This window comes from Oncorhynchus tshawytscha, linkage group LG06, assembly GCF_018296145.1.
Source record: "Oncorhynchus tshawytscha isolate Ot180627B linkage group LG06, Otsh_v2.0, whole genome shotgun sequence".
Lineage (NCBI taxonomy): Eukaryota > Metazoa > Chordata > Actinopteri > Salmoniformes > Salmonidae > Oncorhynchus > Oncorhynchus tshawytscha.
The window spans coordinates 24,187,460-24,212,169 of NC_056434.1; the positions used below are offsets into that span (position 1 = coordinate 24,187,460).

General features: G+C 42.5%; 1 protein-coding gene across 1 annotated transcript; it reads left to right on the plus strand.

Annotated features, from left to right (window-relative positions):
- Positions 1 to 4,717: 4,717 nt before the first annotated feature.
- On the plus strand, positions 4,718 to 23,356 carry chst6 (carbohydrate sulfotransferase 6). Its single transcript, XM_024423394.1, has 2 exons — positions 4,718 to 5,112; positions 20,365 to 23,356. The coding sequence occupies exon 2, from the start codon at positions 20,400 to 20,402 to the stop codon at positions 21,582 to 21,584; it is 1,185 nt and encodes a 394-aa protein (XP_024279162.1). The 5' UTR covers positions 4,718 to 5,112; positions 20,365 to 20,399; the 3' UTR covers positions 21,585 to 23,356.
- Positions 23,357 to 24,710: the final 1,354 nt, after the last annotated feature.

Here is a 24,710-nt window from a genome sequence, read left to right on the forward strand (position 1 = left end):
TTCATCATTAAGACCTTTAGGAAATAATGTCTGGAGGGTGAAAATCCCAAAACATTCTCTTTTACTCAGAGTATTATTAATATCACCTCCCCTGTCTGATATCTTAACTTTCTCTATGTCAAAAAACTAAAGGTAGAAATGTCATGCTTTAGGTCATTAAAATGTACTGCGACTGGATAAGATCTTAATGATGATATTCCTATATATGTTATGTTATGTGAATTTGAACATGAATTATGCCCCTATTTAAGATTCCTCTGATGTTTTTCGTACGATGTACCCAATGATTCATGAGAAACTTGTTCGGTAGGTCTATGTCCTCATTGTGGTTTTACAGACGTGTTTAATACGTCTTATTTACACACTTTATTCAAATATTTATGAAATGCATATTGTTATATTTGGTAGCTCTTACTTGTTTTTCCTTTGCCTCCAACCCCTTTCCATGTGTGGAACGGATGTGGGTGGGTCTATGTCTACATAAGGGTGCTAATTTTTTTTGAAACACAAAAGCTCTGACGAAGGCCGTCAGGCCGATACGTAAGCTTATTTAAGATCAGTGATACTATCAAGAGCAGTGTGCAGTTTCCTTTTTCTTTCATCTAGTAAAGAATGCCTCTCTCTCTCTCAATTCAAATGGGCTTTATTGACATGGGAAGTGGTGTAAAGTACTAAAGTAAAAATTCTTTAAAGTACTACTTAAGTAGTTTTTTGCGGTATCTGTACTTTAGTATTTATATTTTTGATTACTTTTACTCTACTACATTCCTTATAAAAATGATGTACTTTTTACTCCTTACATTTTCCATGACACCCAAAAGTACTTGATACATTTTGATTGCTTAGCAGGACAGAAAATGGTCCAATTCCCTCACTTATCAATAGAACATCCCTGGTCATCCCTACTGCCTCAGATCTGGTGGACTCACTAAACACAAATGCTTTGTTTTTAAATGATGAGTGTTGGAGTGTGACCTTGGCTATCAGTAAATTTAAAACAGAAAGAAAATGGTGCAGTCTGGTTTGCTTAATATAAGGCATTTTGAATCATTCTTACTTTACTTTTGATACTTAAGTATATTTTAGCAACTACATTTACTGTTGATACTTAAGTATATTTAAAACCAAATACTTTTAGACTTTTACTCAAGTAGTATTTTACTGGGTGGCTTTCACTTTACTTGAGTCATTTTCTATTAAGCTATCTTTACTTTTACTCAAGTATTATAATTGAGTACTTTTTCCACCACTGGACATGGGTACCTGTTTACATTGCCAAAGCAAGTTAAATAAACAATAGACAAAATCAGAAGACACAAAACATCAACAATAAACTATTAGAATTTAACAATAAATACTGAACTGAAGAATGATTTAAAACGGTAAAGTCATTTCAATTGTTATGTACAGTGTGTACAGTGTACAGTGTTTTAGCAAGGTGCAAATAGCAGGGGAAGATAAAAAGATAAATATTGGTGGTATTTACAATGCTGTTTCTGCTCCACTGGCTTCCCTTTTGTCATGGCAACAGGCCACAAATCTTGCTGCTGTGATTACACACTGCGGTATTTCTCCTAACATATATGGGAGTTTATCAATGTTTGATTTGTTTTCAAACTCTTTGTGGGTCTGTGTGATCTGTGGGAAATATGTATCTCTAATGTGGTAATACATTTGGAAGGAGGAAGTACAGCTCAGTTTCCAGCTCATTTTGTGGGCAGTGGCACATAGGCAGACCTGGCCGTTGAGAGAAGACAGGCTATGTTCCTTTTGATGGTGTAAAAGGTCTTGCCTTGTCTCTTTAGATTGTTCACAGCCTTGTGAAAATGACCTGTGGTGTTGATGTTTATGCAGAGGTAGGTATAGTTCTTTGTGTGCTCAAGGGCAACAGTGTCTAGAAATAATTTCTATTTGTTGTCCTGGTTACTGGACCTTTTTTGGAACACCATTATTTTTATCTTACTGAGATTCACTGTCAGGGTCCAAGTCTGACAGAATCTGTGCAGAAGATCTAGGTGCTGCTGTAGGCCCTCCTTGGTTGGGGAAAGAAGCACCAGATCATCTGCAAACAGTAGACATTTGATTTCCAAGTCCAGTAGGGTGAGGCTGGGTGCTGCAGACTGTTCCAGTGTCCTTGCCAATTAATTGATATATACACTGAGTGTACAAAACATTAAGGACACCTGCTCATTCCATTACATGGACTGACCAGATGAATCCAGGTGAAAGCTATCATCCCTTATTGATGTCACTTGTTAAATCCACTTCAAATCAGTGTTGATGAAGGGGAGGAGACAGGTTATAGAAGGATTTTAAAGCCTTGAGAGACAGTTGAGACATGGATTGTTTATGTGTGCAATTCAAAGGGTGAATGGGAAAGATAAAGATTTAAGTGCCTTTGAATGCGTATGGTAGTAGGTGTCGGTCAGGTTTGTGCACTGGTTTGTGTCAAAAACTGCAATGCTGCTGGGTTTTTCACACTGAACAGTTTCCTGTATGTGTCAAGAATGGTCCAACATCCAAAGGACATCCAGCCAACTTGACACAACTGTGGGAAGCATTGAAGTCAAAATAAATAAAAACTAGGCAAGTCAGATAAGAACAAATTCTTACTTACAATGACAGCCTACTTGTAAAGCCTCCCCTGCTAAACCCTCCCCTAACCCAGACGACGCTGGGCCAATTGTGCGCCGCCATATGGGACTCATGATCATGGCTGGTTGTGATACAGCCTGGGATTGAACCCAGGTCTGTAGTGATGCCTCTAGCACTGCAATGTAGTGTCTTAGACTGCTGCGCTACCTGGGAGTTCCAACATCCCTGTGGAATGCTTTCGACACCTTGTAGAGTCCATGCCCCAACAAATTGAGGCTTTTCTGAAGGGGGTTGGGAGGTGAAACGCAATATTAGGAAGGTGTTCTTAATGTTTTGTACACTCAGTGTATTTTGAAGAGGGTGGGGCACCATACAGCCCTGAGAAAAATGTGTGTTTGTTGCCAATTTTAAGTGCACATGTGTTGTTTGTGTACATTGATTTTATAATGGCATATTTTTTTGCCCAACACTGCTTGCCATCAGTTTGTATAGCAGACCCTCATGCCAAATTGAGTCAAAAGCTTTTTTGAAATACACAAAGAATGAGAATACTTTGCATTTGTTTGTTTGTCAATAAGGGTTTGCAGTGTGTACACGTGGTCTGTCGTACGGTATTTTGGTAAGAAGCCAATTCAACATTTTCTCCGGACATTGTTTTCACTGAGGAACGTGAAAAGAAATGGATACAATCGCTCTCATTTTCTCTCTCTCTCTCTCTCTCTCTCTCTCTCTCTCTCTCTCTTTCAGTGACACAAACATGCTGTCATTATTTCCCTGTCATTCTGATCCAATACCAATGTGTGGCTCATTTAGCTTGGCAGCCATTTCGGCTGGCCAGATCAGCAACAGTCCCACCCACTGTAGCTCAATAAAACACTTTCTTTCCTTAACTTTCTGCTCAATATTACATTTTTCAATGTCACCACCAAAGAAGGTGTGATGTGCTCCCTTATGTAGGGAATCTTTGGTGTGTAGTTAAGAGAGATTTTTAACTCAGTTATAGCCTGATATGCTTTATTTCAATCTTCCAAACAATGAGCTGCACAGAATGAGAGTCAGGAACCAGTGATCAGGAACCAGATGCATCCTTTGTGAAGGTGGACTATATTGTGGAAGTTAGTTGAAACTGATCAATCAAGTGTCCAAAATAAGTCATAATGAACCTGTCCATGATCAGAATTATATTAATCTGTGACATTTTAGGTCAGAGTAACCATCCTATAAAGTTGTGCCCAAGGCTATGCAAATAATGCGCATCAGTAGCATGTTGTGATTTGTGAATTCCAAACAGGCAGTAACAAAGTGGTACAAAAGTTACATTTTATTTCATGGTTATTAGTTATTAAATACCAAATGTTTTGGGGGGACATTTGGCCTAATGAGCCCAATAACCCCCTGATGAAATTAAATGAGTCTATAATCTAAAGGGTAATGCAGTAATTTAATATGATCTATATGAGCTCACTTCTCTTTATGCACTGCCTTTCCAACCCAGGAAAGTTTACTTGAAAGGGTTTTAGGTAAGAGATTCCTATGCCACCCCTCTCACCCCTGCTGTCCCCTGCCCATCCCACTGCCCAATGTGGTCTCAAGACTTTTCGTTTTTTTCTGTACGCAAATCTGAGACACACCATCTGGTATGCTGCTTTAAGAGAGCACGCCACTTTGTACAGCGCAGCAGTCTGCTTTAGGTAATGGGCGAAAGTTTGCTGCAATGTGTGTGAGAGAAAAAGCTGGCACCAATTTACCCCTGTATAACATAGGACTATAATGTTTGACATAGCATCACATTTGAATCAGGTTTCAAAGGACTTTTGTTTTTTGCATTATATGTTATGCTTCATATCGTAAGTATTAATTTGTGAACATCCATCATCCATTTCATATGATATGTTAGGAATTGCAATTCGTACCATATGTTACAAATTTGCTAAATGTTTAATATTTTATGAATTTGCAAAACGTATGCTATATTACGAATTCCAATTTGTCGTTCCTAACGTTAGCTTGGTGGCTAGGGGTTAAGGTTAGGAGTTAGGTTAAAGTTAGGGGAGGGGTTAGCTAAAAGGGTTAGGGGAAGGGTTAGCTAAAAGGGGTAAGGTTAGGGCTAACATGCTAAGTAATTTCAAAGTAGCTAAAATGCTAAAGTTGTCCGTGATGAGATTTGAACACACAATTTTTGGTTTGCTAGATGTTTACATTATACGCCCACCCATCTACTTTGACCAACCACCCTATTTTAAGTAACCTTCTATCTTAAATAACCATACCAAACGTAACATCCCATACACATGGCTGTATCCCGGATTTACATTTACTATGCTACGTCTATGAGACCAGTCTGCACTGCCAGGCGCAGCTCTCATGGCCACGTCTCAAAACTCTTTGTAGGCTACGCAAACTAACACTCTGAAGGCAGGGGATGTTTGCCTAAAGACGGTGAATGTAATACAACAGTTAGTTTTAGAGCTCTCCTCACTCATTACGGTCTCGTCGCCCAGCAACACAGCGGAGAAGGTAAAGTATTCATGCAAAAACGAACTACTGGGACTGACCAGCTCCGACAAAAACTCTTTTTAGCGACATTGTTTTATGTATCTGTGGATCACGGTTACTGATCGCTGTTTGTAACAGTGTTTGTCCACTGTTGTCTGGTATGTAGTTCTGTATGATATTGGATAGCCCGAAACTAAGGATTGCACCCCTACAGACTGTTTAATTTAGGCTAATGTAGGTGAGTGTTCCATTCAATTTCAGCACATTACTTTTAAAAAATGTATTCGAGTCTAAAGAATACATAGGCCTATCTAAAGAATAATTATGTTTTATTATGTATGTTATGTATTATGTATGAATACATATATACAGTACATGTATTATTATATAGGCGTATATATACCATAGAAATGATGTTAACATGTCCTAAATGTAGACTATTCATTAGTTTTAACTGTTCGATGAAGAAACTTTGTAGCATGCCTTTGCCCATTGATTTTGGGACCTGTACCCCTTGCCCCATTTACAGGCATAGCCTCGACCAGACCGACAACGTCATTGCATCAATGCTGCATAATACATTCTACAGTCAAACTTTTTTTCATTATGCAATCCAACATTTTTTGTAGAAATGTGCAGTGGTGTAGTGCTATTTTTTTTTTAGGTGTCAGGAGCACACATCATTTTTTAAATTAACTCAATCAAAGTTTGTACCATCAATTCAAATGTATTTATAAAGCACCTTTTAGATCAGCAGATGTCACATAGTGCTTATACAGAAACTCAGCCTAAAACCCCAAACAGCAGGCAAAGCAGATGTAGAAGCACAGTGGCTAGGAAAATCTCACTAGAAATGCAGGAACCTATGAAGAAACCTGGAGAGGAACCAGGCTCTGAGGGGTGGCCAGTCTGAGGGGTGGCCAGTTGGACACATACATTTACGTTTTGTTACTATTTCTGTCAAGTCTACACATACAATTTGATGTATACGTATGCACCACACAGAACACACTGCAACTGCCTCTGCAATGCAAGGCTAATGCAGTGTTCCATTGGAAATGAATGTACTTCTGGTGTACCAAAACACAATGACGCTGTCGGTCTGATCAAGGTGTTAGGCACTAGGCCTATATATTACATCAATCAATCAAAATCAGTAGATGTCACACAGTGCTATACAGAAACCCAGACTTCAACCCCAAACAGTAAGCAATGCAGATGTAGAAGCACAGTGGCTAGGAAAAACTCACTAGAAAGGCAAAAACCTAGGAAGAAACCTAGAGAGGATCCAGGATCTGAGGGGTGGCCAGTCCTCTTCTGGCTGTGCCTGGTGGAGATTATGAGTACATGGCCATTAAGGCCAGATTGTTCTTCAAGATGTTCACACGTTCATAGATGACCAGCAGGGTCGAATGATAATCAGTGGTTGTAAGAGGGTGCAACAGGTCAGTACCTCAGGAGTAAATATCAGTTGGCTTTTTATAGCCGATTATTGTGTTTACTTGATAGCTACCTACACAAATAGCTAGCTAGAACAAAGTGTTAATAAGATAAATTAATTGAAAAGATTAAAAGCAATACAAATAAGTTATCCAGTAGGCATCTAGGTGCGGTAGAGAGAGAGGGTCGAAATCAGCAGGTCTGGGACAAGGTAACACATCTGGTGAGCAGGTCAGTGTTCCATAGCCGCAGGCAGAACTGTTGAAACTGGAGCAGCAGCACGAACAGGTGAACTGGGGACAGGTAGGAGTCATCAGGCCAGTTAATCCTTAGGCATGGTCCTATGGCTCAGGTCCTCCGGTAGTGGAGGGAGAGAGAGAATTTGAGGGAGCATACTTAAATTCACACAGGACACCAGATAAGACACCCACTTTGCCAAAGTGCAGACCCCACAACACTAAAGGGACATCAACAGACCACGAACGTACTACCCTGAGACAAGGCTGAGTGTAGCCTTCGAAGATCTCCTCCACCACACAAGCCCTTGGGGGCACAAAACCGGACAGGAAGATCACGTCAGTGACTCAACCCACAAAAGTGACGTACCCCTCCTAGTGACGGCATGGAGGAGCACTATTAAGCCAATGACTCAGCCCCCGTAATAGGGTGGGAGGCATAGAATCTCTCCCAGTGGAGAGAGAGGAGCCCACCAGGCAAACAGCAAGGGCGGTTCATCTCTCCAGTGCCTTGCTGTTCACATTCGCACCTCTGGGCCAGACTACACTCAATCATAAGATATACTGAAGAGATGAGTCTTCAGTAAAGACTTAAAGGTTTAGACCGAGTCTGCGTCTCACATGGATAGGCAGACCATTCCATAAAAATTGAGCTCTATAGGAGAAAGCCCTGCCTCCGCCTGTTTGCTTAGAAACAATAAGGAGGCCTGTGTCTTGTGACCATAGCATACGTGTAAGTATGTACGGCAGGACCAAATCAGATAGATAGGTAGGAGCACGCCCATATAATGCTTTGTAGGTTAGCAGTAAAACCTTGAAATCAGCCCTAGCCTTAACAGGAAGCCAGTGTATAGAGACTAGTACTGGAGTAATTTGATAACAATATGATATGTTTGTCAAAAGAGACATCACGGTCCAGATTAACGCGGAGGTCCTTCGCAGTTTTGATGTGTACATATACTATCTGGGGGGCCTAACCTCCAGGGGGCTCGTGGGCCCCCCGGGGGGCTCGTAGCACTCACCCATCGCCTTGCGGGGGTGAGTGCTACGCCAGTGTTCATTGATGACATATTCCTTCTATTCCAGGGCACAGCACAGGAACTTCATACATTTCACTCCTTCATCAATACAAGCAGAGAACATCTGAAATTCACTCTCACCTTTTATGTGCATGAAACAAGTTTTATGGACATTTTGATAAAGAGGGAGGGGGTTGCTTTAGCACGGATCTATACAGGAAGCCAACGAATGAGAATTCCCTGTTATGCGGAGATAGCTTCAGATAACAATATACAATATACACCCCTGAAAAAGAGCTTCCCTATCAGCCAATACAGTCACATACGCAGGATCTGTTGAACAGAGTGACTATGACAAAAATGCTCACTGTCTGGATTGGCGCGTTAGACAGTGGGGTTAACCAGAGGATTGGCTGCATGATGCACGGGTCCGTTACAAAAATATGACCCCGGATGTGAGTTTTACTCTCAAACCACCCCGCCCCCCTGACCAACGAGTCCAATGCTTTTTTCAATACTCCCCACTAGGCAAACAGTTTGAGCACTGACCACCCCACCCCCCTGACCAACGAGTCCAATGCTTTTTTCAATACTCCCCACTAGGCAAACATATTGAGCACTGACCTACAACTGGAAAATACTTGTAAATAAATGTTAGAATTATTATGAATAAACAATATCCATATTTCAAATAGAACTGTAACTAAGTAAACTTATACTCTGTTTTATAATGTCTGATTAACAATATGAGTTCATAAGAAGGGATTGTGTGACAGGGACAAGGAGTAATTCAAGTTAATGAATACCATTCCAACGAGGAAGAAAGAAATGGTTTGTGGATTAAGTAAACAGATAAGGTAGTTAACCTATGGTTGAACCGACGAAACTGAGCTCTGGGGTGTTTTAGATAAGGAAGTGAGTGCATTCCTAGGTTTTCTGTTAATTAGAACTGTCAGCTGTGATCGATAATGTTGAGGGGTCAAAAGTTAATTCAATTATGTTGTGTGACCTGGGAGTGTGTTAGTAAGTTAGATTGAACTTTTAACCTCACTTTGACCCGGTCGAGAGGAGGGGATTCTGTTAAGCAATGAAATTACGTCATGTTATTGTATATAAACTGTTGCTCGTGGTAACGTGGTAGCGCGCTCCGAGAATACATTCTGTTACCTATTATTGATAAGACTGGTCTCCGTCTATTTTATGCAAACAAGAATCTTACAAATTCTCATGAAATAGATTAAGGGAATTCAATGAATGAAAACACATTGGTATAATTAAATTACAGTAACAATAAACCAAGCAGGTAGTCTTCAGACGCGGCCCCAACATCAGTCAAATGGTGGTGAGGTCTGATCTTCCACGGCTACCATGTAGCACCTTCCTAGACAATGTCGGACGGTAATTACAGATGTGACAGATGTACCCAGTGTAACTTGAACAAATGTTCAATCACCCCAATACGCTTAACCAGCATGGCTGTCCAAACATCACAGCACAACAGCACAGCTATCACAGCACAATGTTCAATCACCTCATTACAGACAAGGCCATTCAGATTCAGGGTTTCATCAAGTGTTCTATAAAAAATGTGGTATAACTTATCAAATGTATTTCTGGTTTATGCTATGTAGGAGAAATTAAACAAGCTCTTACAATGCATAGCAGGACAGGAGAACACAGGAGTAATATCAGGACTATTGATCAGAGAAACCTTGTGGCTGCGCATTTAAAGTTTGACCTGGTCCACCTGGCAAAAAAATGGCTACAGCCCGCAACCCTCAGTGCTGGGGACATCATGGAAAGAATCACTATTGATCACTACATCCCTGCCTTACCTTACAAGTTAACGGTTGTCAGCCTGGGCAGTCCCACCACAGCGGACGGAGTGGTTTACCTTGTTCAGTGATGTCGAGCAACTGAAGAACTGCTCAAACCCAGTCAGCTGGACAGAACCCCCCTCCCCCCGGAAAGGGAGGCCTCAAAGAAGGAGGAAGGAAGACATCTCACCCGTGTCCAAGCCCTCCGCCACCCACCGCACCTCAGTCGGGTACAGGTCCAAGTTGATGCTCTTCTAGACTCCCAGAGCTTGGTCTCCCTCATCATGCCTTCACTATTAACCCAGCCACAAAGAACTACCACTCCAACCATGGACATCACCTGTGTACACGGGGACACCAAAACCTACCCAACCGCAGATTTAGAGATTAACACCACCAGAGGGCAGTTCCGAAGTAACCTAGGTTTGGTTGAGAACCTACCATACCCCGTGCTACTGGGTAACGGCTGTCCATATTTCAAGAATTAAGGAACGGACTACAGGACAAAGGAGCTGGCTGTGCCAGTAATAGGGCATGCCAGGCATCCTTCACATTTTCTGGTGAAAAGAAAATGAAACTGCTACCAAACAACTCCCTGACCTAAGAAAAGAAAATTAGCAAGTTGCTACTTACCTGCCAACTTCCGTAGCCAACACTTGAGTTCTCCTGGGAGAAGAAGGGGAATGAAATGATGAAGAGGCAGGAAACCCAGTGAGGATAAATGGGCCAGAAATGGTGGAAGGGGAGGAACAGGAAGCGCAGGCCGAAGGGCTTGGAAATTCTGATGCATATAACATGTTCCCTCCTGAGTTAGCACAGTATAGGGGAAGGTTTGGTACTGCTCAGCTGGAAGACCCCACACTACAGAAAGCCAGACAGAATGTCAAGGTAATCAATGGGGTACCTGTAAATCCTGCTCATGTCCTCACCTTTCCCCATTTTTCAATGAGCAACCATCTCTTATATACCAGGACACTAAGTCCCATGACATCACCGTGGAGCAGCTGTTGGTTCCTACCCCGTTTTGGTGTACAGTGCTGAACCTGGCCCATAGCCACTTGTTGGGAGGACATTTACAGAGAGGGAATACACAAGAATGGGTGTTACAATGTTTCTTCTAGCCGGGGGTGTATGCGGATATGGTAAGGTATTATCAGGGGTGTCCTGATTGTCAGAGAACCTCACCCCTCCCGGATTTACTAAATCCTTTAATCCCGTTGCCTCTGATAGATACGCCATTGGATATAATTGCTATGGATTTAAGTGGACACTTACCACGGTCGGCAAAAGGGTTTCAACATATACTGGTCACAGTTGATTATGCCACCAGGTATCCCGAGGCTATCCCCTGCATAGTGCCAACACCAAGAGCATCTCCAGAGAGCTGCTACAGATGTTTTCCAGGGTAGGTTTACCTTGAGAGATCCTGACAGACCAAGGTATGGTGTTGATGTCCAAGGTGATGAAAGATTTATGTAAATTACTTCAAATCACTTGCGCACATTTGTATATCACCCCCAGACTGACGGCCTAGTCGAGAGATTCAATAGAACCCTGAAATCCATGCTCAGACGGACCATTGAGCGGGATGGGCAAAACTGGGACCAGTTCTTCCCGTTGTTGATGTTCGCCATAAGTGAGGTACCCCTGGCATCCATTGGTTTTTCCCCATTTGAGCTATTGTTTTCCCACAGGCCCAAGGGATTGTTAAATGTGATGAAGGAGAACTGGGAACAACAGTCCAGCCCCCACAACACGGTCATAGAACACATTGAAGACATGAGAGAAAGCATAAACGCGTTGGTAATGCCTATTGTGAAGGAACATTTACAGCAGGCCCAAGAAGCCCAGAGTCGAGTGTATAACCGTCCCACTCAACCCCGAGAGTTCGCCCCCAGGGGATCGGGTTATGGTGTTAGTACCCATGACGGTATGTAAATTCCTGGCCACATGGTGGGGTCCCTACGAGGTGCTGCAGAAACTGAGGCTGTGAACTACCTTATCCGTCAGCCAGGGAGAAGGAAGCCAGAACAGGTGTATCATATTAACCTTTTAAAAAAGTGGGTGAGTCAATAGGCACTGTTGGGGAGGGACAAACACACAGACATCAGTACTTTCGGCCACTTCCTCTTCCGAGAACCTGCTGGAGGAGATTACCCTTGGAGAGGTATTGCTGTCTCAGTTACGTTAGTTGGTTTTGAAAAATATATTGTATTTTTTTCCTTACCAGGACACGCCAATCAAATCCATCATGACATCATCACACCTCTGGGGATACGGGTCCACCAAAAACCTTAACTCTGACCCTGGCAGCTCGTTAGAAGACAGCATTCTCCTATCCAGACGGGCTGTTCCAATATGTGTGACTGGCCTTAGGACTTCATGGAGCCCCCGCCACGTTTCAAAGGCTGATGGACCGCATTTTGCGGCCACATCAATCCTATGCTGCAGCCTACCTGGACAATGTGATAATCCACAGTCACATGTGGGAGGAGCACCTAATCCATTTAACAGCGGTCCTCGACGCCCTTCGGCAAGCAGGACTCAACAGCCAACCCAAAGAAATGCACGTTGGGGGTATGTGAAGCAAAGTATCTGGGCTATTCCATAGGGCGAGGGTTGATCAAACCACAAGAGAAGAAGGTCGCTGTGATCCAGGATTAGCCTCGAGGTACCTGGGGTACCTTCCTGGGAATAACCGGTGATTACACACATTTCATCCAAGATTATGCAATCATTGCAGGACCCCTGTATGACCTGACCCGGAAGGCCAAACCTACCATGGTACAGTGGAACCCTGCGGCCGAAGAGGCATTCCAGAAACTGAAAACGGCTTTATGCACTGCCCCTGTGTTGTGTTCACCGGATTTCTCGAAACCTCTGATTGTAGAGACAGATACATCGGACACTGGAATTGGAGCTGTAATCTCGCAGGAAGAGGAACATCCTGTGCTGTACATTAGCCATAAGTTGATCCCCCACAAAACCAAATATGCAACAGTGGAAAAAGAGTGTTTGGCAATCAAATGGGCTCTTGAGTTTTTTAACTATTATGTTTTGGGCCGCAAGTTTGTGTTGATGACCGATCACGCTCCCCTTACCTGGATGAAGCAGAATAAGCACACTAACGCCCTGATCACCCAGTGGTTCCTCAGCCTCCAGCCGTTCCACTATCGGAGTGTCCACCGTTTTGGGTTCTACACATGGTAATGCAGATGCCATGTCCCGTATGCATGCCATGTTTTCTTTGACCGCTCTGACCACAGGGTCAATGCTGGGGGGAAAGGTATGTAGCGGTTTCAGGGGTTGTGTGGTGGATGGACAGTATGTGCCTGCGAGGTTTCTGGGATTTCTGGCTGCCAGGACCACGGACAGCAATGGGAAGTATTCCCCAGAGGCAGGACCATGGACAGCTCAGGGGAAACTGCCAGACTGCAGCAGAACAGCCACACCTGTCTCCAGTTGTAATTAGAGACTAAACGGCAGACAGGTGAAACCAATCAGGGCCTCTACTTAACCGCGCCCTGGGTTTGCTTTCTTTGTCTTTCCTTTGACCCCGGCATGCAAACGAGGAGGAGACTATTGGAGACACTGAGCATACGGTGGAGAAGGATGTTTACCAGAATAAAGGAACTGAAGATTTCAACACGGAGTGAACCCCAAAGACCAAGAGTGGAGGACCATCCACTGATGACGGCGTATTTATTTTGTTTGAGTTTTGTGTATCAGGAACGGTGCCGGTACATGATCCTTTTTTTTACCGTGTTAACCCTTCACGTGGACTGGTGGTGTGTCTTTGTATATGTATACCCTGCCTTACCAAGATCATGGCGCCGAAACCGCCACCTTGTCACAACTGATTGGCTCAAACGCATTAAGAAGGAAAGAAACACAATAAATGAAAGTAACTTTTAACAAGGCACACTGTCAAGGCACACTGTTAATTGAAATGCATTCCAGGTGACTACCTCATGAAGCTGGTTGAGAGAATGCCAAGATTGTGCAAAGCTGTCAAGGCAAAGGGTGGCTACTTTGAAGAATCTCAAATATAAAATGTATTTTGATATATTATTTCATAGTTTTGATGTTTTCACTATTATTCTACAATGTAGAAAATAGGAAAAGTAAAGAAACTCTTGAATGAGTAGGTGTGTCCACACTTTTGACTGGTACTGAATGTCACATTGATTTGTCTTGCCATCCAGGTCTCCACTTGTTCATTTTGTATATATTGATATGAAATTATTAGAGGTACACAAGTAGTCATTGTAATAGGTCACTGTAATTTTATCTACGACCACCGCACGGCCTGCGTGTAATGGGCGGGTATTCCAACCATTTCTAATGTCATCTTTTTTTAATGTTGTCTACTGTAGGTTTTAACTCTGCCTGATTTTGTTTAAGTGATAATGCCTGAGAAGCCAGTGTTTGTGCAAATCGTGCCAATATCAAATCAAAGTTTATTTGTCACGTGCGCTGAATACAACACCTACAATACCTTACAGTGAAATGCTTACTTACAGGCTCTAACCAATAGTGCAAAAAAGGTGTTAGGTGAGCAATAGGTAAGTAGAGAAAGGCTATATACAGTAGCGAGACTACATACAGACACCGGTTAGTTTGAGGTAGTATGTACATGTAGATATGGTTAAAGTGACTACGCATATATGATCAACAGAGAGTAGCAGTAGTGTAAAAGAGGGGGTGGTGGGTGGCAGGACACAATGCAGATAGCCCGGTTAGCCAATGTGCGGGAGCACTGGTTGGTCGGCCCAACTGAGGTAGAATGTACATGAATGTATAGTTAAAGTGACTATGCATATATGATAAACAGAGTAGCAGCAGCGTAAAAAGAGGGTTAGAGGGGGGGTTTGGGGGGGCACACAATGGAAATCCGCTTAGCCATTTGATTACCTGTTCAGGAGTCTTATGGCTTGGGGGTAAAAACTGTTGAGAAGCCTTTTTGTCCTAGACTTGGCACTCCGGTACCGCTTGCCATGCGGTAGTAGAGAGAACAGTCTGACTGGGGTGGCTGGGATCTTTGACAATTTTTAGGGCCTTCCTCTGACACCGCCTGGGGTAGAGGTCCTGGATGGCAGGCAGCTTGGCCCCAGTGATGTATTGTGCCGGACGCACTACCCTCTGTAGTGCCTTGCGGTCAGAGGCAGAGTAATTGCCGTACCAGGCAGTGATGCAACCAGTTGCTCTCGATATTGCAGCTGTAGAACCTTTTGAGGATCTCAGGACCCATGACAAATCTTTTTAGTTTCCTGTGGGGGAATAGGCTTTGTCGTTCCCTCTTCACGACTGTCTTGGTGTGTTTCGATCATTCTAGTTTGTTGTTGATGTGAACTTGAAACTCTCAACCTGCTCCCCTACAGCCCCGTCGATGAGAAGGGGGGCATGCTCGGTCCTCCTTTTCCTGTAGTCCACAATCATCTCCTTAGTCTTGGTTACGTTGAGGGATAGGTTGTTATTCTGGCACCACAACGCCAGGTCTCTGACCTCCTCCCTAAGGGCTGTCTCATCGTTGTCTGTGATCAGGCCTACCACTGTTGTGTCGTCTGCAAACTTAATGATGGTGTTGGAGTCGTGCCTGGTCATGCAGTCGTGGGTGAACAGGGAGTACAGGAGAGGACTGAGCACTTACCCCTGTGGAGCTCCAGTGTTGAGGATCAGCCTGGCAAATGTGTTGCTACCTACCCTCACCACCTGGGGGCGGACCGTCAGGAATTCCAGGATCCAGTTGCAGAGGGAGGTGTTTTGTCCCAGGATCCTTAGCTTAGTGATGAGCTTTGAGGGTACAATGGTGTTGAACGCTGAGCTGCAGTCAATGAATTGCATTCTCACATAAGTGTTCCTTTTGTCCAGGTGTGAAAGGGCTTTGTGGAGTGCAATAGAGATTGCATCATCTGTGGATCTGGGCGGTATGCAAATTGGAGTGGGTCTAGGGTTTCTGGGATAATGGTGTTGATGTGAGCCCGTACCAACCTTTCAAAGCACTTCATAGCTACGGACGTGAGTGCTACGGGTCTGTAGTCATTTAGGCAGGTTGCCTTTGTGTTCTTGGGCACAGGGACTATGGTGGTCTGCTTGAAACATGTTGGTATTGCAGACTCAATCAGGGACATGTTGAAAATGTCAGTGAAGACACCTGCCAGTTGGTTTAGCACATGCCCGGATCACACGTCCTTGTAATCCGTCTGGCCCCGCAGCCTTGTGTATGTTTTACTCACGTCGACTATGGAGAGCATGATCACACAGTCATACGGAACAGCCAATGCTCTCATGCATGCATCAGTGTTGCTTGCCTCGAAGCGAACATAGAAATTATTTAGCTCGTCTGGTAGGCTTGTGTTACTGTAATTTACCACTGTTGCTCGTGGTAACGTGGCAGCGCGCTCCGAGAATAAATTCTGTTACCTATTATTGAAAAGACTAGGTCTCCGTCTATTTTATGCAGACAAGAATCTTACAAATTCTCATAAAATAGATTAAGGGAATTCATTTATTATTTATTAATTTGTTATTCCAATATGTTTTCATTAATTGAATTCCCTTAAATCTATTTTATGAGAATTTGTAAGATTCTTGTTTGCATAAAATAGACGGAGACCAGTCTTATCAATAATAGGTAACATAATTTATTCTCGGAGCGCGCTACCACGTTACCACGAGCAACAGTTTATATACAATAACATGACGTCATTTCATTGCTTCTAAAGTGAATCTCCTCCTCTCGACCGAGACAAAGGGAACTTTAAAAGTTCATTCAAAGTTCATTCTGACCCCCTAGCACATACACAGGACACACAACAAAACTGAATTAACTTTTGACTCCTCACCATTATCGATCACCACTTAGCTGACAGTTCTAACTAACAGAAAACCTAGGAATGCACTCACTGCCTTATCTAAAACACCCCAGAGCTCAGTTTCGTCGGTTCAATCATAGCTTAACTACCTTATCTGTTTACTTAATCCACAACCCATTCCTTTCTTCCTCGTTGGAATGGTGTTCATTTACTTTAATTACTCCTTGTCCGTGTCACACAATCCCTTCTTATGAACTCATATTGTTAATCAGATATAATAAAACAGAGTATAAGTTTACTTAGTTACAGTTCTATTTAAAATGAGAATATTGTTCAGTCATTTAATCATAATTTTCCTAACAGCTTGTGTCACTGGGCAGCTCGCAGCTGTGCATCCCTTTGTAGTCTGTAATAGTTTGCAAGCCCTGCCACATAAGACGAGCGTCGGAGCCGGTGTAGTATGATTCAATCTTAGCCCTGTATTGATGGTTCATCGCAGGGCATAGCAGGATTTCTTGTAAGCTTCCGGGTTAGAGTCCCGCACCTTGAAAGCGGCAGCTCTACCCTTTAGCTCAGTGCGAATGTTGCCTGAATATATCCTCCAAACACAGGCTTCGAGGGCATTATCACTTTTATACAATGGGTTACCAACATATTCAAATAATGATTTTTATTTTAAAAATTATTTTGATGAATTTATTCATACTATTTCATCCTTCCACAAGGTATAGTCCCGACATAAATCTCTGGTTGCTACCCACGCCAACTGGTCGTTTGTTCTATCAGTTTGGTTGCCAGAGAAGCGACCCAGTCGTTGTCTTTTTATTCTGTGTCTATGGACGAAACCCACTCGTTCATCCTAAATGTTCCATTGCTATTCTGGCAAGGCAAAATTCTTATCCCTTGCTTGCTAGCTAGTCAACTATGGCTAATTTACAGTCACGTCAAACAGTGCAGCCAAAATAACAACTGTAACTGCATTTGTTTAAGCTGTTTTCTATAAACATTTATTTGGATATATCCATAACAATGAGGCACAATTTCGCCTGGCATAGAAAATGTCCTCTCTCGTCAGGACACTGTTGTTCAGAGGAGCTATCCAGCAACACAGCTAACACAATCACTTCGAACTGTTGCTGGAAAGAATACAAACTAGCTGCACTTTGTTTTTTTTAACTAAAAAAGGATGCCAAGTGATTCATGACTTCGACTGGCTGAGAAATGCTGCCTGCCTTTCTGTTTCGTACCGATTCCAGACACGTTCATTACTATGGGACAGCTGGAGATCGAATTGGAATATTGAAACAATGTTGCAAATGTCGGAGAGAGACCGCAAGGTTTATACAAATCTCCGCTGTTGAAAACTAAATGTTAGTCTAAAAGAAATGTGGGATAATGTCTAGATGTTTTTAATAGTGGAGATCAAGTAAAATATTGCCTGGCTGTGCTGATGACAGTGGATTGCGCATTGAGATTGAACAGTGTAAATAGGAATTTTAAAGTCACAGATTTAGCCGGTGGTAACTTGTGGAATAGACACTGACTGGAATGCGGTTTTAACCAATCAGCATTCAGGATTAGACCCACCCGTTGTATAAATGTATATAATGCTTTATGACCATATGTACCTTTTGTGATTAATTATGATGGACTATGCGCAAAAGTGAATTTAATTGTTTCCACACCCACCATGCGTCATGTGCGTAATGGTCATGTGAGGAGAAATGTGTAGATTTTGGATGTGACCACACAATCTGTTTGACTTTATGAAGATCTGGTTCGGATCGAAACGTCATCAATAAAGCGGTGAATTGCAGACTTCCTGTTCTTTACAGGTATTCTTTATTAGCCCAACACATTAGGATGTGCATATGACCACAAACTTTGTTCATGTAACTGATGTGATTTGTTAAGCCAAATCTTACTCCTGAACTATTTTAGGCTTGCGTAAACAAAATGTGTGAGTACTTTTGCAACAACTATATTTTAGTTATGCATTTTTATTTGTAGAATTTTATTCTCACTATGGAGTATTTTGTGTAGATCAATGACAACTAAATCCATTTTAATCCCACTTTGTTTAGCAACAGAATCGGCAGAATAAATACACCCCTGTATGGGACAGTCTTCCACCTGATGGCGAAAATCGAGTTGTATTGCATTATTTCTGTCTCATGCACAAATTAATATTGTTTCCATGACCAGAGAAAGTGAAATATTCCTCTATATTAAAATAGACTCAAACGCGCTGCTAATAATAAAAACAGAAACTCAGGCCTATCAACACATGTGGCTACTCATTCATTGCAGCTGCAGCACAAGTGGAGGAAGGGAGAAGCACATTTTGTAAAAGTGTTGACAGTGCTGAATAAAAACTTTTAAAAAAAATTTTCTTCTAAAAAGCATTTTTTAATTATTGTTTTATTCAGATTTTTCAGCATCCCTTCTATGCTCTTTGCTGTATTCTTTAACAGTGTCTCTTTGGTCATGGTTTTAAACTTCATGAATTCTGGGGCCTCCCAAGTGGCGCACACATCTAAGGCACTGCATCGCAGTGCTAGAGGGAGACGGTGCACCGGGAGATGGTGGAGACGGTGCACAACAGGGAGATGGTGCACCGGAAGATGGTGGAGACGGTGCACAACAGGGAGACGGTGCACAATTGAGGCAGTGCACAATTGTCCCAGCATCGTCTGGGTTAAAGGAGGGTTTGGCTGGCTGCGATGTCCTTGTCCCATCCCACTCTAGCGACACCTTGTGGCGTGCCGGGCACATGCACGCTGACTTCGATAGCCAACTGTACGGTGTTTCCTCCTGGCTACCGGGTTAAGCGAGCAGTGTGTCAAGAAGCAGTGCGGCTTGGCGGGTATGTGTTTCGGGGGACGCATGGCTCTCGACCTACACCTCTCCCGAGTCCGAACGGGAGTTGCAGCGATGGGACAAGACTGTAACTATCAATATGATATCACGAAATTGGGAGTAAAAATAAAATTACAAAATAAACTTCAAAAATAAAGGCTATTAGGCTAGTATCAAATTTTACTGCAGGGTTGTGGTACACTGGCAATGTAGGAACGGTCATTTGAGCTTTCCGATTGGCCAGCGCAGTAGGTATACTTGATTTATCTATTAAGTTCCGCTGGGTAGGTAGAGTTTGTACGTCCAGACAAATTAAATGGTTTAAAATGGGAACCCTGCCTAACTGGCATGCAGGACTTCTGAATCAAGTGCACTTACTACCAACAGCGAAAGATTAATACAAATTTTAAAAAGCAGCGCATGGCTTTTTCATTGGCTTTTCTACAGAAGTGTTTGGTGAGCGACTAGGAATACCTTGAAGATCGACCAGTCGATCGCGATTATCCTGTTGGTAACCACTGTCTTAAGATAAATGCACTTACTCTAAGTCAATCTGGATAAGAGAATCTGCTAAAAGACTGAAATGTCAGATGTAAATGTCAAATGTAAATGTTTTACATACAGTTCTCATATTAGTGTATTGAATTATATAAAACAAATATTTTTTAAATATTGATGTCACAAATGTTTCATTTGTACATTCCTTTATAAAAAACGAAATTATTTGTGACATTATTTGATTCACTCTATAAAACGTAGCAGTACAACTTATTTCTCAGTGAAGCAGATATATAGCATTTTGCTAAGAACATGATTATTTGTCTCTCTGAAATGAAACCATCAAGTGATAGATTTTAAACAAATACATGTCTTTAATTAAACAACTCTATGCCATGATTCGTGAAAAACACATCTCTTTCATATTTTTTTTTAACAATAAAAACAAATTTACCAACATTTCTGAAGATGTGTTTACATAGCATTTTGGAATGAAACTCTTAATATGCCTCTCCTTATTCTCTCTCTCTCTCTCTCTCTCTCTCTCTCTCTCTCTCTTGTGCCCTCTCACCCTCCTACCCTCCTATAGCACCTTCCCAGCAGCTCACACAGAGAGTCTCCGGCATGCCGCGCTTCAGACTGACGCCACCGACCATGGTGTTCCTGCTGCTTCTTCAGGGAGTGGCTGTGGTGCTGCTGTTTGGATGGTATGTCCAGCTCCCTTGTGGTAGCCCTCCTTCCCAGGGCAAGGTCCACGTGCTCCTGCTGTCCTCATGGCGGTCTGGATCCTCCTTCCTGGGCCAGGTGTTCAGCCAGCACCCGTCTGTCTTCTACCTGATGGAGCCATCGTGGCATGTGTGGACCACTCTGCAGATGCCTGGAGCCCGGGCACTGCGCATGGCGGTGAGAGACCTGATGCGCAGCGTCTTCCAGTGTGACATGTCTGTCATGGATGCCTACACTCCCGCCCAGCACAACATGTCAGCCCTCTTTATGTGGAGCCACAGCCGTGCCCTGTGCTCTCCCCCTGCCTGCCAGCTCACACCCCGCCACCTCTTCAGCAACGAGACAGAGTGCAAGCAGAAGTGTGACAGGCCTGGCCTGCAGGGGGCAGAAGAGGCCTGTCGGACCTATAGCCATGTGGTGCTCAAAGAGGTGCGCTTCTTTGAGCTAGACTCCCTGTACCCTCTCCTGCAGGACCCCACTCTGGACCTGCGCATCATCCACCTGGTGAGAGACCCGCGGGCCGTGGCACGCTCCAGGGAGCAGTCAGCCAAAGCCCTAGTGAAGGATAATGCCCTGGTCCTGGAGCAAGGCAACACCAAGGTGGATGACACACAGTATCGCGTCATGCAGGAGATATGCCGCAGCCACATCCGCATCCACGAGAGGGCCATGCTCAAACCTCCAGACTTTCTACGTGGACGTTACAAGATGGTACGCTACGAGGACATGGTGAGAGACCCCTTGACAGAGATTGACAGTATGTATCAGTTTGTGGGGCTGGAGATGACACAGTCACTACAGGAGTGGATCTATAAGGTCACCCACGGTAAGGGCAAGGGCACCAAGAAGGAGGCCTTCCAAATCACCTCCCGCAACGCAGCAGACGTCTCTCAGGCTTGGCGTACTACTTTGCCCCATGACAAGGTAAGGAACATCCAGGAGGTGTGTAAGGGCGCCATGTCTTTGCTGGGGTATAGGACCGTTGACAGTGAGAAAGAACAGAAGAAACTTGACGTGGACCTTCTGACTCCCCGTGAACGATATCACTTCAGCTGGCTCCCTTCCAAAACTGACAAACAATGAGTAGATCATATTTTCAGAGACCAAATCACACTGAAATGTATTTGTGGGAATGAGAACAATGCAACTATTCACCAACAGGAGGGTGTCAATATCCATCCCCTAAGGGAAATAGAACTGGAAAAAGAGCTTGGAGGCCAGTATTGGTTAGGGGTTAATGCAAAGTTCCCCAATAGGTGATCCACGGAACATAAAATACTATCAAATCACCAGGAAATCAGCTAAAAATGATTTTAATTTAGGAAATCCATGCCCAAGTATTTACACTAATAAATAGAGAGGCATATGTGATCGTATCCCAGTGTAATCAAGGTTTGAAATGATTCTGTTTTTGTCAAATACTATATCTGATGAGTCTGTTTTTGTCAAATACTATATCTGTTTGGGATTCTTGCGATCAGTTATTCCTGCCCCCCTGACCATCCACTCAAGGAAATATCAGCCCAAGGCTGAATGCAATTGGGGACCCCTGGGTTAATGCATGTCACCGAGATGTAGATCTGCTTTGGTTTATGTTTACAGAGACTAATGGTTATGTTGTTTTATTTTCTCAATTCTAATCTTTCTTTATGTCATTGTTGTAATGTTCTATAGAGTACTGAAATAATGGTTAGTGTTTGGGGAAGGAATGAAAGAGTTAGGCAGTGGGATATATCTTAAATCACATTGATTTCCAACCTACACATACCGGAGCCAGAGATGAAGCCCAGCTCCGTGGCATGATGTTATTCCCGACCGGGGTTTGAGAAGGAGCTGCTGTACTGTAGCCGTCAGTGAAGACTGATGATAAGCCCTCTCTCTCAATCACAACCAGTTATGCTCAGAATGTATTGTAGTTTGAAGCACCAGATGAAAACACATGTACAAGTGTGCATGTGAGAAAGGGTGCAACTCAGTGTGCGTGTGAATGCCTGTGTGTTTGTAATGGTTTGGTGGTCTATGAAAGTGGATTTATGGGTTTTGTTAGTGTGTATATCATTTTATATAAACAGGTACTCCATAGAACAAGGTTTAGACTTAATCTGTGTCTGGGAAACCTTGCAATGAGTGTTGGTCAGTGGCTTTGTTTAACGCCATAAGATCATTAATCAAGAATAGAGTGACCTTTTACACACAACACAGCATTGTTACACTGCAAAACAGTTTTGACACAGCATTGTTAAAAATGAAACAGTGTTATGACTTTGTTATGTCATTAAAAAGTTTATGCACCCTGCTCTTTGTTTAAGGAACATTTCCATAGTGTTGAATATCAATGACATTATTTAACTGAAGGGCATAATTAAATGTGGAATGTCCTCAAATATAGTTAAATAAAGGTTAAATAAAATTTTTTAAATAAATATCTTTCTACTTTATTATGTTGTGACTGATACTTTTAGGTGAGTCTGCTATGAAGTTTGCTATCCATGCAGTCGTCACACTTCAATATGGCTCCCAGTATAATGTGAACAAATCCCCTGCTATGTAAGTTATGTTGTTATTCATAGGTGTAGAAAAAAAATGAATTTGGTTAAAATGATAGTGGTCTGGTGCCACCACTTGATTTGACTTTCTCACCTAGATCTGGCTTTGTTATACTTTGTTTTGTACAAATGACAGTAAGAATGCTTACTGTAGGCAATGCTAATGGAATAATCTTAATTTTCCCAATGTAATTATCTAATAATAACCAGATGATTTTATTTGATTATGGTGAACTGATGATGTACTGGTGATTTCTGAATTGATTTTGTTTGACCTGTTGATTTATTAGCAATAAATGTTACATTTTATTAAATTAGTCCTTATTTGCCCCATATTTTACTCTTTGTTATTTGCTGTAAATAGATTTGGTGGTGTTTGGTTGTGGTACGCTGGACAGAAGGTATGTTGACTGTAAAAGAAGACGTAGGCTAATTTGCTGGTACAGCATACCAGGGGTCTCCAACCTGTTCTAGCATGACAGCTACTTTTAAAATATGAAACATGTCGTGAGCTACACATTTTTTTCTAGATTTCAAATAGGCACATTCTTCTCTTCTCCTCTCCCCTGCAACTCTTTCCTGGGTCCTTGGTGTACAAGAGAAAGTAGTGCACTGTTTTCTGTCAATATACCTGGTAAAATAATGGTTAATTAAACAACTATAAGGGGGGGGCCTATAAAGTGTTTTATATTTTTTTCCAAATTCTGTTTTATATTTTCCCATATTATGATTTCCCTGTTTTATTTTTCCTGGTTTGAGAATTATTATTTTCACTCAAAATTACAAATGTTCATAGAGAAATAACGAAAGTATATGTTCTGATTCCATGTCAATGCTTAAATCACACCAGAAGGAAACATTTTGTGTAATTAGTGTAATTCCCCTTTAATTGCGTATTTGATCTTTCAATTGCGCATCTAGCCAGTGAGGAATGTGCCATCTAATGTGCTGGTCTAGCAATGGTTCTGTACAGCTGCTGCTCATTTCATGGCAAATTTAGCAAATAACAAATAATAACAAATGATATACTTATTACTCATGATATACTTCTGCCAGGTAAGCCAACTTTGCAGTTAACATTTAATTGAGAAGGTTATTGGGAAACTATTTGCTAACCATGGGTGGGACAATGTCAATGTTACGTTGATTAGATACTGTAGTTGCTGGGAGCCTGCGGTGTCTGATACTTGGGAGATTTATTTATGACCGTTTGCGGTGGAACACTTGAACATTGCATGTACTTTCAGAGTTGTTTGGAGATCGACCTGTTGGAGATCTTGTTTAGACCTACCTACCTGACACATTTAAAGGTGAGGCATATTTTTGTGAAAGCATGATACAACAGCTCCCTCTGCTAACAGAGATCATTCATTGGCGCATGTTTATTTTTTATTTATTGAACCTTTATTTAACTAGGCAAGTCAGTTAAGAACAAATTCTTATTTTCAATGACGGTCTAGGAACATTGGGTTAACTGCCTTCGTTCAGGGGCAGAACGACAGATTTGTACCTTGTCAGCTCCTTGTCAGCAACCTTTCGGTTACTAGTCCAACACTCTAACCACTAGGCTGCGCTGCCGCCCCATTGTCCTTAGATGCTGTCAGGTAAATGGTAGATACAGATCAAGGAAACACTTGAATAAATGAAGGATGCAAAGTATATT